Source organism: Sparus aurata, chromosome 10 (assembly GCF_900880675.1).
Source record: "Sparus aurata chromosome 10, fSpaAur1.1, whole genome shotgun sequence".
Taxonomy (NCBI): domain Eukaryota; kingdom Metazoa; phylum Chordata; class Actinopteri; order Spariformes; family Sparidae; genus Sparus; species Sparus aurata.
Genome location: NC_044196.1, coordinates 5,331,606 through 5,349,737, shown reverse-complemented (window position 1 = coordinate 5,349,737; position 18,132 = coordinate 5,331,606). Strand labels below are relative to the sequence as shown.

Below are 18,132 nucleotides of genomic sequence, written 5' to 3'. Positions count from 1 at the left end.
GGTTGTGCCCTCATTATGTTACATTATGTGACTAGTCGAAATAAGCTTGAATTGACGAGGACAGACTCAACTTAACATCATAGAAAAGGTTAATTTACTTCCTTAAATCAACATTGTTAACATTATTCCTTCAGTTGTTTCTATCTTGTCATATTTAAGGCAAACACATTTTGTTATAGCTGATATGTGACATTGACATTGTTGCTACTGCTGTAACTGATTCCTGTAGACCGGTAAGAACTGTTGTTAACTGAGCCCTTACTGTATGTCCTCACCAGGTAACAACACAAAGTGAACCCTTTGGTAGTGTTACCTTTATATAACTTATTTCCTTTTTTTAACGTTTTTTTTTTTTTATAGGTTTTTGTTTGTTCTTGATGGAAAACCCCTAAAACAAGAATCTGCCCAGATACAACACCCATTCAGAGAAGGACATCCAGTGATAAAATTCAGGTGCTCTGGCACCACCTGTTGACACTGTGCTGTATTTAAACTCTGTCTGTCAGAGACCAGGAACCTTTCTGCTTCCTCACTCGTCACACCAGAAACAGGAAGAGGAGGAGCAGCTTCTGTTTTGGTGATATATTTGCTTCAGTTTGAGGTTCAGTCCGTCAGAAGTGAGGCAGCATGGAGGTGACAGCTCTCTGCATCAGACTGTGTGAGTACTGACTCTAATGTGGAACTGAAGAGTTTCTTGATTTCTAATGCAAAAACAATTACGAATCATCCAAATTTGAAGGAAAACTCGTTAATGTGCTCGCTAAACTCAGAACTCTTTGCCAACGGTGCAGAAAATACTACAGACATTTTTTGCGTTACAGTGTGGTGAGATGCTGAATGGCAGGTTTGCTGATGATCTTGTCTCTCCAGTAGTGACGGTGTTGTTGCTGCTCATCGTACAAGTTGACTTCAGCTGCTCTCAAACAGCTGGTAAGTAGCAGTCAGATTTGGATTGCTGTATTTATGTTGTTCAAGAGAGATAAATTAATTTCAAACTTTTGACAATTTAGTCCCATGATAATCAATATTTGTTTCTCTGTGTATATGTTGTAGATGAAGCTTTCCCTCAGGTTGATCCAAACAGGCAGCAGCACATTGAATATGATCCCATTGAGATCAGCTGTGAGGGACTGGAGGGACTGACTGGATGGAGAGTGATGAGAAAGATCCAAGACAAAGATGTTCAACCATGTTCTCCTGACTGGTCGAAGTCAACCGGACCCTGCAAAATTACAAACGCCTTTCAGACATCAGACAGTGGAGAATACTGGTGTGAAATGGGAGAAAAGAGAAGCAACGCCGTCAACATCACTGTGACTGGTATGCAAACAGTAAAACTGTCAACACGGAAACATTATACACATATTTGACTGTTAAAACATTCGCTGATTATAAATGACTTGAAAAATATGTAACAGTGTAAGGTTATCTTTTCATTTAGCATTTTCTAAAGAGTGATGAAGGTGAACATTAACTCATCAAAATAACATTGTTTGTTCTTCATTAAATCCAGGTTTTATTTTTACCCTAAAAAAATTCACATGTGAACGTATCCTATTCATATTGGAAAAAGTCAATATTTAGTATTTTTTTATTTAATATTTGTTCATATGAACCAAAATGTCATGAAGTGAAAAGAAAATAATGTCACACCACAGTCAATGCCTTTTTTCACGTATGAATCAAAATGTTCATATTTAGAATTTTAATTTGCAACTGGCTTGTTTGTACACTTGGATTAGAATTTGTTCATGGAAATGAAACACGGCACCTTGAAATTTAAATTTGCTTCTTCACATGTGAATTCTACATTTTCACAAGTGATTGGCATTTTCAAAATGAGAAAAAAACAATCATGCCATATGTAAACTGAATAATGTGTACTTTGAAATCTGCATTTTTACATCTGAATCACATACTTTTGTCATATTGATTAGAATCTCCTCACGTGTACTGTAATTAAATGTTTACACTTCATAAGTTTTTCTCTACAGTTAAATGACTAAATGCCAGTTTATGGACTAACACAACAGTGACGTGTTCCATTAAAGTGAATTTTGAACAATTTCTATTGAATTCTTTTAATTTAGTTGGACGTGTGATCCTGGAGAGTCCAGCTCTCCCTGTGATGGAGGGGAAGACTGAGACTCTGCGCTGTAGAAGTAAAATGACCTCTTCAGCCCACATAGCTGATTTCTATAAAGATGGCTTCCTCATCGGCTCCGGCTCCACGGGAGAGATGACCATCCACCATGTTTCTAAAGCTGATGAAGGATTTTACAAGTGCAGCATCACTGACTTTGGAGACTCAGCAGAGAGCTGGCTGGCTGTTAGAGGTGAGATGAAACGAGGGATCAATTGTTCTGTGAGATTGATGGTAGAATATCAGAATCCAGAATCAGAATCAGAATTAGCATTCCTTTACTGTCCCACAAACGGGGAAATGTGTTTGCCACAGCAGCCAAAGGACAGTAATATTACAAAGAACAGTGATAATAGTAAAAAATAAACAATATAATGAAAGGGTAAGAAATAGAATAGAATAGACTCATAAGTACATAGAAACAAGAATCATTACATCATTACAAGAAGTTGCTTGATCCAAGGCTCATTATCAGACAACCCTTTCCGCAATTTAAAAATCAAACAAGTAATTCTATAAAAAGCAACATGAAACACACTGAAACACTTCTGTCTCTCATGTAGATTTTTGTCTTCGCAGCACTTCACAGAGAGACGCCTCCGCCCTCAGAACTGTCCTGTCATCCTTACCTTATCTTAAGGACCATATTCACCATTTTGATGGTGGTTCTGCTGCTGCTGCTGGTGGGACTGCTCCACTGTGGGAAACTCAGAGTTACACCAACATATGTATGTGTATGTAAAGTGTGCGAAGGTAAATGCCAAACCGATCCGGACAATAGCGTGAAAGAAGAGTTAACTTAAGGCAAGTCTGATAAGTTCTCCGTCCTGTATCAGAAAATCAGAAACTGCTGTCATTTACATTCCTACCTGCTTTAATTCACCTTTACCTTAATTTTATATGGCTTCAGCTTAAAGTTGGTGATCCAATTGCTTGTGGACAGCCTTCATTCAATAAATTACTAGTGCATTTACAGTCAGACTTGCTACCATGTGTGGGGGTTATTATCAGACTTTCTCACAAGTAGAAGAGGTGAAAAACCACACGTCTACATGTAACCTATTTTAACAAGGCCTGCTATACGTCTTCTATATTTTATTTTAGATAATACAGATGCTGCTGATAATTCAAGCTTCTAAGACACAAACCACGGAAACAAAGACAGTGACGGGTGAGGCGCTCCTCGCAGGGTCTTTCTGTTTGTTGGAGGGTTAATATTAGCTTAACCGAAACAAAATGGGGGTCATTTTCAGGTTAAGCACGATGTTTCACATCCCAGTCTCATTCACACATCATTTAAAAAAGCAACAACTTTTCTATTAGGCAGGTATTAAACCATATCTACAACCACATTCTGGTGACTCCCACCCTCTTATCACCTTTAAGGAAATGTAGCAGAGGCCAGTATTGGTCACAAAAGCACAAATTGGTTCTGTTGCAGCAAAATTTAAGGATACCTAGAGGGGCTTGCAAAAAAAAAAAAGGAAACTCCTGTGAACGATGAGTGATCTATATACGAGGATATATTTGAAAATAAACAGTTTCACAGACGAGGGCTGTGGGAGGAAGGATATCCAGGGTGTTACTATTCTTTTTAACATTTAAACTGAATGACATAGAGAAGTCCTTTTAGTCAACTCTATGTCGGCATTGACCTCGAAAAGTTCAGAATTACTTAAAACAGTGCATGTCATGTCATAGAAGGCCTATTTGTATATATAAATATTTTCTTCAGTGATTCAGTGTTTACACCAGCATTGATGTGTTTTTTCAAAGTGAAGTCTTATACTTCAGCTTAGAGCTAATGCAAAATGTGTTAAAGTGTGCAGATGTGTATTTCAGCAAATGACTTATTTTATTTGCATCTTTGTGTATCACAGAGATTTGTCGTTGTCCATCTATGGAAGAAAATCTAGAACTTGTGTATGTATTCCTTCAAGAATTTACATTTTTCTGTTTATCAAGATTTTTGTTCACATTTTTATGAAGACATAATAATTATGGGCATTTACCAGGGTTGTGCTGAAGACAACAGAACGTCCGTGTTGTCTTGGATTGACGGTGGGAAACATGGATATTTTTGTTTTCTATGATTGACTGTACTTTTCTTGTTTTATTGTTTCAAGAAATAAAGAATGTGTTATTATTAAACTATTTATTAGTTATTACACACTTAGCCCCATGTATGGTTTACTTATGCACACACACCCACAGGTATTTATGATTTGTGGGGACCTAGTTTGAATCATCACTTGGGGGGACCATCCTTTCCAGAGGTTCCTTAGGTCTGAGCAAACACAAGTTAAAGTTGCCATTGCTTAGTGAGCCTATACACACACACAAACATTTGAAATGAGACACACAACACACTTTTACAAACAATCAGTCAGTGTCTCTGTAAAAACATGCCATTTAATGGTTAACAAAAAATAATATTAAATATTAAATCTAACCAATGAGGCGAAAGTCATTTATCAAAATATTTAAAAACATTTAAAATGAAAAATGTAAAAAAGTGACAAAACAATCAGCATGTCTGAACTGTAACATAACAACTAATGTATGAAGCCTTATTTCCACGGTTTTCTTGTGATTTCTTTTGTTTTGTGAAGAAACTGTATTGATTATGTTGCGTATCATCTTTTAGTAGATCTCACCACCAGAGGGCGATGTTTACTGTAACCTGAAGGAATACGACAACTCATCAGGTGTGAACAAATGGGTCAAACTAGATTTAAAACGATGGGTCATTTTAAACTAAGCAAAGTTGGAGTAAAATAATAAACTTCTTTCCATTAATAAAAGGAAAAAATGTATCATAAACATTCTGTGATCAGTTGCTCACACATACTGTACAAAATATTATTTCTGTCAGTGAAGGACAGCCTCACATTTTACCGGCAAAATAATATTACAGCACAATGATTTAAAATCAGGCAAAAGTATGCAACACAATGATGAGAGAAAAAAAAGAAAAGAAAATAGACTCACAGTTGGACACATCTGGCTTGGAATAATAAGATTGCAGAAATTTAAGACAATGAGGACCTAAAAGTTTTCTCTGTCTGACTGAAGTTCCCTCTCCGTCTCTTCTCTCAGTCTCTCTGTTTCTTCTCTCAGTCTCTCCGTCTCTTTCAGCTTTCTACGTATCTGCTCCATATCTCTCTCTAGTTTTCCCTTCCTTTCTATCATCTCAGTTATCAGATCACCTGTTTGCTTCAATAGATTGTTTGTGTTCACCAACAGTTCAACGTGTTCTTCCTTTGTGTTCTCCAGATACTTCTTGGTTTTTTTCCTGCTTCTGAACTTTTTTCACTTGGTAAAGCATTCGGCTCTTCTTCATCCTCTCCTCCTTCTGCTCTATGTCTTCTCCTCCTGCTGCAGTGTGGTGAGTTTCTCTTTCTGCTTGTCCAGATTCTCTTTGTTCTCTTTCAGGTTTATAATCACCTGTGTTACATGTTCCAGTTCTCCCTCAGTCTTCTGTAAGTCCTCATCAAGTTTAGCCTTTGTGTTTTCCAGATGATGTATTTTGTCACATCCTGTCATGAGCTTCTCTATTTCCATCAGTGGCTGAAGTCCATTGCCGCTGGTCGTGGTTTCTATGTGGACAGGAGAGGAGTAAGTTAAGTCAAACCTTCTTTGTTTATGCAGTGTTACCTTTTAATATTTAAATCAAAGCCAAAAAACATAATTTTATATTTTTGTAGGGATGATGAAGTGGGTACAGACAACTCACACAGAAGGATTAGAAATAGAACAGTTCAGGACATCACTTGACATATATATATATATATATATATATATATATGTATATATATATATATCATGATATAATACTCACCACAATCTGAACAAACAATATGTATTTTGTATATCATGATCACCATATAATCTCAATATGATGCCCAGCTCTATGTGAAAGTAACTCCAAGATTGGAAAAAATAGTTTACATCAAATTTTTGACTTACTGATTGTTTTTTGTCGCCCATTCCACACAATGAACAGAACTGTACAAATGGACAAGATGCACACAGTGAAGCAGACAGAGATCTAAACAGCAGAACTGGACTGGACCAAAAAGAGTTCATCTGAAATTTAAGAAAGAAAACCCATATGTGTAGTTAAGACGAGACTAAGTATGCAACTAATGAAGTGATGACTTTGATGATAGTATTCTCTACCTGGAACATGTATGAGTGTCTCTCTGGTCTGGTTGATGTGGTTCTGTTGGACTCTACAGGTGAAGCTGTTGCTGTGTCTCTTCTCCACAGTCACTCTGCTGCTGACAGTATAGAGGTCATCAGGACCTCTGACTGTCTCTGTAGGTCCAGCAGAGAGGAGGTTTCCCTCACCGTCCAGCCAGAACACCCCAGGTTCTGGATACCAGCCGGTGGATTTACATACCAACAACACTCCATTGCTGACTTTAGAGATCTTTATGTCGGGGAAAGAAACAAAACCTAGAAAAGAGTTTAGAGTTTAAAGAGTTAACTGTTCTTCACGACTTTTTTTTACATTTCAAGTGGTAAGGAACAATCTTAATTCTGCAGTTTACACACTTGTACGCCTCATGTGCCTCATCAAGCTTTAACTGCTGGCTGCATGTCAACATAGAACATATAATAATTCAGGCAATACACAGAATTCATAAATACTCAAAGCAGCTTCACTATTCATACACAAGATGGCAGCATGGTTCCAGCTCCAGTTCAGGATTAACTGACTGTGGATGAATAAATGTAACAATAAACATGCTCACTCACCAAAGACAAGCTTGACAGTTGAGTCTATATTCATTGTGGGAATGAAGCACCTGTATGTTCCCTTATCAGACAGCTTGACTCTGGACAGTTTTAGTGAAATGTCTCCGTGCTTCAGTTTGTTGGTGAACAGCGATGTTCTTCCAGAGTAGGACGGATGCTGATCACCTAGAAGTTCTTGACCAGAACGCCACAGATGGACAAATCTGGGTTTCAGATCAGGTCGCGTCCACTCCACAGCTGTGGAAGCAACATCTGTGGCAGGTTCCAGATGACATGGCAGAATGATGTCATCACCAACGAATGCCAATACTGGCCGAGGTGGACCAATTACCTGAGGGTGACCTGGGAAGTGTAGTTAAATGTTTAAGAGGAAAAGAGAATTCAGCTACATACATCTGATGCAACAATCAATCAAAAAAGACTTTATGAAACAGATCCAACACATTTTTACCTTCACTGACTTTGTATTAACTTTAGAGGGACAGGTGTGATTGTGAGTTACCTGTACAGCAGTGTGTTAGAAGAAGCAGGACAACAGTGTGATGGAAAAGCAGAACTCTGAAGCTACAGAGCTCGAGGGATCGTCCATCCTTCAGCTGAAACATCTGGACTTCTGTGGTTTGTTCAAACAGACATTCAGGAAGTGGTCAGACATTTTTAGCTCTCACGCATAATCTGTTTTTTTCTCACTCTAGAGATAATTTTTCATTTCTTTTAGATCAAGTGTCAGTAAACTTTTGTTAAACAAAGCACAGGAGATAATATTCATAAAAGCTTACAAACCTGTTATGGTGGGCAGTGAAGTGTCACACCACAGACGACTAAACAGAAAGTGGTTTTCCCCCAGACGACAGGGAGTGGTCCTGTGTGATGAACTTAGTTTCTCTGCTGTTCTGCTGCAGCTCTCAGGTAAAATAATATATCCTCATTTTATATTAAATGCTGCATTTTTACAACATTATGACATGATTTGATAGTATTTATGATGGACTGATGTGCCGTATGTTAAGATCTGATCATTTATTGAACTTTATCCAGCTGACAAATCAGTCACAAAGAAATACACCATAAGCACTTATAGTACCTTTAGATCCAATTTTAAGTATTTTAGTATAATAACACTATGTGTGTGTGTGTGTTTATGTGTGTTTGTGTGCCTGTGTGTGTGTGTGTCTTTTCAGGAGTGCATAGAGGCCCATCCCCCCTCAGATCACTGATGTGATACTGACCTCTCCTTCAGGACTGTTATAAACATGTTAATGTTGGAGTTATAACAAAATCATAGACGTCCACTCACATGCAAAGGTAACAAACAGACTGAATGAAACAGAAGAGTAAATGACAGGTGACACTGAGGGTAGTTTATTGGATGATACTTTGGTTGATGATATAAGAAAGCAGTTAATATCCCAGCATGCCTTGCTGGGTTTGGCATCCCTCCAGATGTGATCATATCTGCCTGTCTTGTTACTGTGTGCAGTGATTGTTAACAGACAGAGGCAGAAAAGGTTTAAGACCTCAGAGGGACACATGACTCTGTTTCTGAAGACAAGCTTTACTTTCTCTTCTATGTTTTATTTCAGACATTACAGTAAAGACAATATTAAAATAGAAAGTCAGATTAACTCTGGTTAAACAAGATGTTTAATGTCCCTCTCAGTGTGTACATCATCTTGACTGGTCCTCTAGTTTATGGTGTTTCATTTGAAAACACATTTATTCTGAAACATTAGAAATATTTAGATGATTCTTTTAGCATGATAACTTCACCTGTTTTGTCTTTATGTATATATCACAGAGATACAGCTTTAGGGTTTATGAGTTTGGTTTATTAATTCATTTATTTACAGTTCACCACATATAAGTTTAATTCATTCACATGCATATCTAAAGTTTTTAAAAAAGAAAAAACTATATCTAAAACACAAAATATAAATGTTTTAACCAGAAAGTTCATGAAAAAAAAAAAGGCAACATGTTTAAGTGAAACAGAACAATCAGTCATTCTCAAGCATCAGAAACTACAACTGCAAAAATGTTCTCCAACAGAAGATGAAATCTTTGTAAAACATATTCAAAATCCCTCAAATATATTTAAGTATTTCAATCTAAATATGCACAAGTTTAAAATTAACCATTAGAAACAGAAGAAAAGAAGTGATAAAGAGTACTATAAATCATTTGGGATTATAATCACACAAACTGTACACAGTGTTATTAATGTTGGTGAAGGAGGAATCAGCTTCACTAATTATAGAACAATATACAGTTAATATGAAACAGACAGCACTCTGCCTTGGTTCAGATGAACATGGGCAGGTTGCTTAAACTAATGATACTAAAGATTATAATAGAACTTTCATGACATCAAATCGTGTGATTTAAGTTAGATTTGAAGTCAAACAATCACACAGAATCACTGGACGGTTGTTGATTTGTTCCCTTTTCTGTCTCTGACTGAAGTTTCCTCTCAGTCTCTTCTCTCAGTCTCTCTGCCTGCTCTGACTGAAGTTTCCTCTCAGTCTCTTCTCTCAGTCTCTTGTTCTCTTTCAGGTTTCTACATATCTGCTCCTTATCTCTTTCTAGGTTTCCCTTCCTTTCAGTCATTTTATTAATCAGATCATCTGTTGTCTTCAGTAGAGTGTTTGTTTGCCCCAACATATTCTCATGTTCTGTCTCTGTTTTCTCCAGATACTCTTTGATTTTTTTATACTTCTCCTTTTTTTTTTTGTCGCCCGTTTTTCGGCTCTTCTCCATCCTCTCCTTCTTCTCCTTTATCAGTATCTTCTCCTCCTGCTGCAGTGCGATGAGTTTCTCTCTCTGCTTGTTCAGATTCTCTTTCTGCTCTTTCAGGTTTGTAATCACCTGTGTTACATGTTTCAGTTCTCCCTCAGTCTTCTGTAAGTCCTCATCAAGTTTAGCCTTTGTGTTGTCCAGATAATGTATTTTGTCACTTCCTGTCTTGAGCTTCTCTCCGTCCATCAGTGGCTGAAGTTCATTGCTGCTGGTCATGGTTTCTATGTGGAAAAAAAATGATTCGATATTTTTGAACATATTGCTACAATATTGTAGGGATGATGAAGTTGGTACAGACAAGTCACACACAGATTAGAAGACAAGATAGTCCCCCCATGAATCCGCGATCGCGGAAATTACGGCAGATTTCTCGGCCGACCGTGGATTCAAAGACCTTCCGCGGAATATCACATTTTGCATATAGTTTTCATCCCGGCTGCTAGATGTCACTGTCAGATAGACTGGGCTCTAGACTCACAGTAGAAGTACACTACCCACTGCATCCGGTGGACGTGGTAAATGTTTACAAAAGAAAAAAGCATTTCATTGCTGTAACTGAATGTTTACATTTACTATCTGCAGTATGCAGTAGGCACTTTCTGTTCCTAAACCTTCACCCATAGTTTGGTAAAACGTTTTGCATTTTTTATGTTGCAAATAAATCTGCCAAACAGGGACAAAGAAAATGTTGTTGATTATTTTAAAACCCGTAATAGTAGGTTCCACACTGTTTTACACTTGTACTGCAATTCATTTAATAAGAGAATATTTAGTTCATTATTTTTCAACTAGTGCAGTGCCCGTAAGAAGAGTGTATTCCTATAAAAAAGTGGGAGGTTAAGGAGCTTTTTCATGGATGGCCAAATGAGGCTGTGTTTGAAGGTGGGACATCAGGGATATTTAGGTTTGTTGTGAAATCCGATATTCCAGGGTATAATTGGCTGTTTTTGACTATTTTTGATTTTGCCATTATATTTCACCTTAAAAACGATTTACTTGGTGTCATTATTTTCAGCACAACCTCACGTGTGACTGTACATTTACTTTTTTATTATGACAAACTGTATTAACACAATGGACCTAAAATCACAAAAAAAAACATAAAATCTGAGTCGAAAAAGTTAGATTTTTTTACTGTGAAAACCACAAATTTGTTTAACAATCCATTTATTTATTTATTTTTACTTATAATGCAAATATAAAGTGATGTTTGCTAAATTTGTGCATACATTTAAAAAATGTACATAGTTATATGTAGCTATTTATATTTGAATGCAGGCAATGCTCAGGTCTGCCTGAGCTCCTTCCATCTGAATGAAGAGCTGCACTGCCTACTCCACATTCAGCTTCTCCTCAGTGTTCTGAGTCATTAAACAAAAAAACGACTCCACTACTCACTAAACACACTACACCAAACACTACATAACACACTAACTATACACTCCAAACACGCTAAATGTAACAAATCTCTCAACTCTCTATATCGCTGTCTGTACACCGACCGTCGTTGCCTGTCAATCATCCGCCTACGTCCCTCCCACAACTTCTTGTTCCTCAACAACCAAACTTGCTGCTTGGACACTTTCGTTACAAAAGCCTGTTTTTACCGTTTCTTCCTGCACCAGACACAAAGCAAACGTGACGGTAATGTTTGCAAAAAAACGGTGGCAGACATTATTTACCCTAAGTCCGGTTTTGGTCGCGCCGATGCGTCCGGTCCGTCGCCTCGGAATGTGGGCCGTGTAGCTAGCGGCTAGCAGTTAGCCGCTAGCTACACACGAACATCCACAGATTCAGATTCCACTTTGTTGTCCGCGCATCTCTGGATCTCCTCAGACCCGAACAGACTCGGTCCGGACTTGTTTAATCTCATTAATCCGAAGCAGTCAGTTTAGATGCACAGAACAGAGCAGAACGGGACCGAACCGAACTGCCGGCAAAATCCCGGTCCAGCTCGTGCCGCTGCAGGTTTCTTCAGGTATGTCGTGGGCCTGAGCTCTGCAGTGATTGGCTCTGGTGCGCACGTGACTGTGGTGGCTCCGGTGGACAATGCTCGGCGGAATTTGTAAAGCATTTATGAAATAATTTATTCACGCTATCATTGCAGTCCAAGCAAATGCTTAGATGCACACCACTGAACCACGCAGCAGCCATGTTGAAAGTCTCGGGTCAGTGTGATCCTGATTCGCAGAGATATTTGACTAACAGAAACACACACACACACACACACACACACACACACACACACACACAGACAGACAGAGATTCCGTGCTTTTATAGAGAGATGTTTGCGGAATTTTAACTTTCAAGCCGCGGAATCAATAATTGCTCTCCGCAGAATCAAAATTGCTCTCCGCGGAATTTAAATTTTTTCTCTGCAGATTCCTGGGGGGACTAACTAGAAGTCGAACAGTCGGGAAATCACATTAATAAACTGTATCACTGGTATCACTTATCTTTTGTTCTATCATGATATAATACTTCCCACAATCTGAACAAACAATATATTTATATATTATGATCACCACATAATATCAATCTAATGCCCAGCTCTATGTGAAAGTAACTTAAAGTCTGGAAAAAGTAGTTAATGTTCAAGTTGTGACTTACTGAGTGTGTTTTGTTGCCCTTTCCGATGAACAATGAACACAACTGTGCAAATGGACACGACGCACACAGCGAGGCAGATGGAGATGCGAACAGCAGAATTTGACTGGACCAAATATAGTTCATCTGAAATTCAAAAAGAAATAAAACTCATATGTTAAGACGAGACTGTATGGAACTACTAAAGTGATGACATCAATAATACCATTTCCTACCTGGAACATCTATCTTTGCCTCTCTGGTCTGGTTGATGCTGTTCTGTTGGACTCTACAGGTGAAGCTGTTGCTGTGTCTCTTCTCCACAGTCACTCTGCTGCTGACAGTATAGAGGTCATCAGGACCTCTGACTGTCTCTGTAGGTCCAGCAGAGAGGAGGTTTCCCTCACCGTCCAGCCAGAACACCTCAGGTTCTGGATACCAGCCTTTGGATTTGCATACTAACAACACTCCATTGCTGACTTTAGAGATCTTTATGTCGGGGGAGGAGACAGAACCTAGAAAATAGTTTAGAGTTTAAAGGTTAAACTGTCCTTTACAAGTTTTTTTGTTATATTTCAAGTGGTAAAGTACAATTTCTGAGTATCATGGGACTATGTAATACATTTATATTATAGTTTTTAAGTGCAACACAGATTAATATTGACTTACCTACAGCAAGCTGAACCACACAGTCTGTCGGCGTACCACTGGGAACAAAGCCTCTGTATGTTCCCTCATCAGACACTTTCACTTTGGAGAGTTTCAGTGAAACGTCTCCACGCTTCAGTCTGTTGGTGGACAGTGAGGTTCTTCCCTTGTACAATGGATTCTCCTCAAGCTCCAGCTCCACACTGTCTCGCCTCAAATGGACAAATCTGGGGTCCAGGTCGGGTCTTGACCACTCCACAGTCAGACCGCTGGCATCCACAGCACGTTCCATTTGACATGGCAAAACTATGTCATCACCCATCATGGCCACTATTGGCTGAGATGACTCACCTGAGGGCATAAAAGCATGTATTTTTCATTAACTCCTTCTTGTACTTCCTCACAAAGTATAATTTAGTACAAACATATTTTCAGTATCATTTGAATAAATAAGGCTTGACTGATTAACACCACTGTGTAAAAGTGAGACTATCGTATATAAATATGTAACTAACATCTGATAAACAGAGGCCACAAATAAAAATAGCAGGATGATGACACATTACATTTCTTGACTCTCGCAAGATTCTCAAAATTCAGAAAACAGAACACCTCAGAAACAAATGCCCATGTCTACGAAGTGTCTTGTGGTATTGTACAGACACTGTTCTTCACTCTTTCTCCTATATATGTTTGTATAGAAGAGCCTCTCCTCAGCATGACACTATCCTACAGTCATTGAATTAACAACTGACATCAACATGAGGAAGCTACAGCTGAAAAAGGACTATTTTTGTACTTCATGTACAGCAAAACTGTCACTAACGTTACGTTGGAGACCTTATTTACCTGTTGGGCCACAGACTCATGACCTTTACTGCTTCAGTTTACCAAAAACTAGAGGTTGGTCTAAGATAACAAAAATGCTAGTAAACCAACAAAGCGCATCAAAGTATCACAGTAGAAATGTCAGATAGTTCAGAATAATGTGTTTTGTTCTCCATCTTTGATGTTACAGTTACGACTGAAAAACACAACAGGAAATAAAGTTGACAGTTTTCACATTTCTCAACAATGCAAATCAACACCAGTTTTATACCCGGATGTTTGTGTTGTTACAGTGTGCCCTTCTGTAGAATTCCACTTCATTATATTTTATATTAGTATTTAATGTTAAAACAATGTGTTTGTTGCGTGTAATTTACCTGCACATGTCAGGAGAAGGATAAAAACAGTGTGATGCAACATTAATGCAGTGACACCACTGAGCTGAGGTCTGAGGAGGAGTCTCTCCTTCATGTGAAACATCCTGGAGTTCTGAAAAAAAAAACAATGAGTCAACTATCAAATATGTGATATCAGTTGAAGAGACTACGCCTCTGTGCAGTGTCATAAAACTGAATCTGTGTAAACTACCTTCAGCCATTCAGTGACCACACTGCTGGTTGAGCTGTTTTTATAACCTAAACACTTTACATTTTTGGCAAATCACTTTCATTTTTCATGTGATCCAAAGTTACAACACGCCTCAATTCATAAGTTATTCTTTATGCAGCTGTTCGGTGGATCAAAATCCACAGAGAGCTATGAAATAAGTTTGCAGATGAAGGTAGATCTAGAACAGGGCTATAAATAATCACAACAACTTGTATATCTCCAAATATCTCCAAAATAATCCATTGCGTGTTATAAGCAGGCATGTGCACACATAAGGCCAAGGGCCCTTTTTGCCTCGTATTATAAAGTGCCCTTTTTGTGTGTTTTTAAACGAATACATAAATTCCTGTTGTGCAAAGGGATGTCAAAAAAACGGTGGTATAAAAATGCCACGGTTATCTACCAGACGTATTTCCTCGCAGTGTTGTGACGTTCACGAACGAACCGATTCTATTGAAAGGCTCGTTAACATGAACGATGGGAACCGTTCCTCTTTTTTTTTCTTTTTTTTCTTTTTTATATATCACTGCGTGCTCTTCCTTTGCTCCTCCCCTGTGGGACAGAGAAGTTACATGGGTGCTTATAAGATAGGCAAATGTAGCATGATGCCACCTGAGTTGTGCACAGTCCACCAGTCCATTGCAGAGTTTATATTAGTAGTAATAGTGGGCTTCATGTATATATTTTCCTTTTATTTATTCTAGTTTTATCTATTTTTCTAATACTTGAAATATTCTTTGTAACTGAAGTACCATGTTGCAAGTTGTTTTCTACATTTTTCGAACAGAAATAATAACTGTATAGAATTTGCACTGATGCTCAGGTATAGGCTGCTACTCACCCAAGGACAGTTCAGGAGTCCTCCTCAGGGTTAACTTTTTTTTTTTTACAAAGCAGTAAAATGCACCCCAGGACTGTCCACCAGTATATGCAGATTTTATATTAGTAGTAATAGTGGGCTGTATGTAAATATTTTCGTCTTATTTGTTCTAATTGTATCTATTTTTCTAATACTTGAAATATTATTTTTTTTAAATGTGTTTTGTTTTTCTATCAAAATATTCTTGTGTGAAATGTTTAATCTTATAATAGGCCTTTATTACAGTAGTGTAAACTTGTGTGGAAATGTTTGCACTAAAAGATGTTTTGCACGGAAATTCATTGTAGCCTGCTTTGTTTTTTAATGTTTATTTGTAAGTTGTTATGGCTACTCTTGCATACAAAAAAGTTCAAAAATCATCAGAGTAGTTTCTGAGGAGGAGGTCTACGACTCACTAAATAATAAGCACTCGCGGAGATGTTTCTTGTTTCAACAAAAAAGGTTTCGAATGTATTTACATAAACAGAAATATCCTCCGGTTGACTTCAAACCATAAGCAAATACAACACGTAATTTAGCGGTTGATAAACTGTTTTGCTCCTCACTCCTTCAACACAAAAGGCAGACCAAAAGCCACACCAGCTGTCCTCTCTCCTTAATCACGGGAGGAGGATGGCCTGACTAGGAGGAGGGCCACGAACAACAAAAACAATCATAATAAATAATAGTTCATGTACATTATACATCCTGAATAGTCATTATTATCATTATTTTATGCCATTACCATATCCCATTTTCCGAATAATTGATGGTCACAGTGTTGCATGAATAACAAGTCATTGCAGCTTTACACACATACAAACAATTTGTACAAAGGGTAAATCCAAAATAGTGATGTCACTGTCAAAGCAGAGTGATATGGCGCAACCTTGTGGAATATTTACAATGAATCCAGATCAGACTTTAAAATCTAATCCACACATGTCAAATGAGGTTATAATCAATATTTCAGAATAATTCAAACTCAGATATTGGTGGGATGTCTAATTTTGTATTATTTTGTTCCAAATCTCACCCCATCATACCTCCCAGGGATTATTTCCAAGACAAAATGACCACTGGCTTCTTAAAACTTAATAAATATAAAAATCAGTCAAATGAGCCAGTTTTTTGAACGGCTCTTTGAAAGGAACGGCTCACCAAGATCCGGCTCCCCTAAAAGAGCCATAAATCCCATCTCTATTTCCTCATAATATGGTGTCATGTGTGTGTGTGTGTTCTCTGTCTGCTGCGGCTCCGCTCTGTCTCTCTCTCTAAGAACGGTCGCTACTTTCAATTTAAAAGCCCCCTGCTAAGAACCCAGTTCTAAACACCAATGGGGTGCAATGTAAAGCTCTTATTTTGAATACAAAGAGAGAGAGAGAACTCCACCATGCACGTAGATGAGATGTGACAGTGGAGCGACTTGAACCTTTGTGAGTTATAGACCATGAACATAACTTCCTTGTGGGGGCAACAAGTCACCTTCCACTTATTCAACATGCTTTAATATGAGTCATATTACAGAAAAGTGTCCATTTGTGCTTGTTAAGCTAACTGCTTGTTAATTAGAGTTAATAGTATAATATAACAGCTGTCTGTGTCGGCTGTTTATCTGCCACAAATCTTAAACTTCTTAAAGATATTGAGTTCAGTAAAAAAGGCTACATACCTGTTTCATATGTGTCACCAAGTCGTCTCGACTCAAAGAGCAGGCTGCACGGTCAAAGTCCAGACTAACAGCCTCAGATAAAATCACGAGTACTTTCACCACAACCTCTGTAATTCAGATAAGATCTGTTAATAGATAAAGTTAAAACAAAGAGTTCAATGAATCAGTCAAAACACAGAAAACAAAGCAAAATCAAATGCATGAATCCACAGTGACTTACCCCGACTGTCTCATATCACAGACCACTGTTAGTCGAGTTTACTGGAAATGGTCACGTGTTCTGTTTGTCCTCCAGCTTTACTTTCGTTTTCTCCCACTGTTAATATTTATAACCTGTTTTTACAGCTGCAATGAATGGTGGACCTTCCTCCAACTGACAGCTGTGAACAACATACTGCAGTAGCACTGAGTCAACAGCAGATGGGGCTGTAACCAAGAAGCTGCTTCAGTAGAAATGCGAGTGATAACATTAGAAGGTCAAAGGTCAGAGTCTCCACTTGGTTAACCCTTAAACAACACTGTCGTCGTCGCAGACAGGATTTTACATGTGTTGTTCCATTTAATGTAATTCCTAGATCGTTTGTGCTATCGAATTCTAATTCTAATGGTTCCTGAAAGTACTAGTAGAGACTCTGGCTTTATTAAAGTAACACTTTACTGTGTGCACGAAGAGACAAGAAGCACACAGAGAGAAGGACCAGTCACGACCACTTCCCTCTCCCCACAAACAGTGAACAGGGCAAATCCCAGAGAGCCAGCAAGGAGGAGGAGTGTAATGTGAGCCTGGTTCTGCAGCTGAAGAGGAACTGCCCCAGAGAGTTCCACAAAGGCCAAGAAACGCCCTGACATTCTTCAGGAAAACAGGCCAAACAATCAAAACTATGAGGCAGAGGCTCACAAACTCTCTTGGACAGATGTTTTATAGTGAGAATTGAACATGTGTAACATTTAGTCTATGCGCAGTTACAGTTTCTACTTCACTGTAAACCTGTAAATCCAACTACATTTTGTGTTTTCTTCCGGTTTGAACTGTAATTACACACTCATAACATACAGTAATGTCAAATAACTGCCAGATATTGAAAGTTGAAGTAATCCTGGAAAAGGGGTGAGAGAGTGATGCTCGCTGTTGTCTTTTAAACTAACTTACACAGTAAAACACTTTGCTCGTCATTGGCAACTGCTGCAGTAACTAACATTCTGATGTAATGTGAATCTAAGACCCG

General features: G+C 38.2%; 3 protein-coding genes across 5 annotated transcripts; 1 reads left to right on the top strand and 2 right to left on the bottom strand.

The window, feature by feature from the left end:
* Positions 1-570: 570 nt before the first annotated feature.
* On the top strand, positions 571-4,311 carry LOC115590212 (low affinity immunoglobulin gamma Fc region receptor II-like). 2 transcript variants are annotated; one of them, XM_030431492.1, is made up of 5 exons: positions 571-658; positions 871-930; positions 1,054-1,320; positions 2,091-2,336; positions 2,723-4,311. In XM_030431492.1, the coding sequence occupies exons 1-5, from the start codon at positions 628-630 to the stop codon at positions 2,944-2,946; spliced, it is 828 nt and encodes a 275-aa protein (XP_030287352.1). In that variant the 5' UTR covers positions 571-627; the 3' UTR covers positions 2,947-4,311. The 2 variants fall into 2 exon arrangements, with proteins under 2 accessions (XP_030287352.1, XP_030287351.1); XM_030431491.1 differs by having other exon boundaries at positions 634-658; positions 822-930.
* A 1,871-nt stretch (positions 4,312-6,182) lies between these two features.
* Positions 6,183-7,512, bottom strand: LOC115590423 (butyrophilin-like protein 2). Its single transcript, XM_030431778.1, has 4 exons — positions 7,410-7,512; positions 6,908-7,249; positions 6,326-6,604; positions 6,183-6,232 (listed from the first exon to the last, which is right to left on the bottom strand). Exons 1-4 carry the CDS (start codon positions 7,510-7,512, stop codon positions 6,195-6,197), a joined length of 762 nt encoding a protein of 253 aa, XP_030287638.1. The 3' UTR covers positions 6,183-6,194.
* Positions 7,513-8,959: 1,447 nt separating this feature from the next.
* Positions 8,960-17,260, bottom strand: LOC115590210 (butyrophilin subfamily 1 member A1-like). 2 transcript variants are annotated; one of them, XM_030431486.1, is made up of 7 exons: positions 17,127-17,260; positions 16,907-17,031; positions 14,144-14,255; positions 12,960-13,289; positions 12,527-12,805; positions 12,315-12,437; positions 8,960-9,924 (listed from the first exon to the last, which is right to left on the bottom strand). In XM_030431486.1, the coding sequence occupies exons 2-7, from the start codon at positions 16,913-16,915 to the stop codon at positions 9,314-9,316; spliced, it is 1,464 nt and encodes a 487-aa protein (XP_030287346.1). In that variant the 5' UTR covers positions 16,916-17,031; positions 17,127-17,260; the 3' UTR covers positions 8,960-9,313. The 2 variants fall into 2 exon arrangements, with proteins under 2 accessions (XP_030287346.1, XP_030287347.1); XM_030431487.1 differs by having other exon boundaries at positions 16,907-17,013.
* Positions 17,261-18,132: the final 872 nt, after the last annotated feature.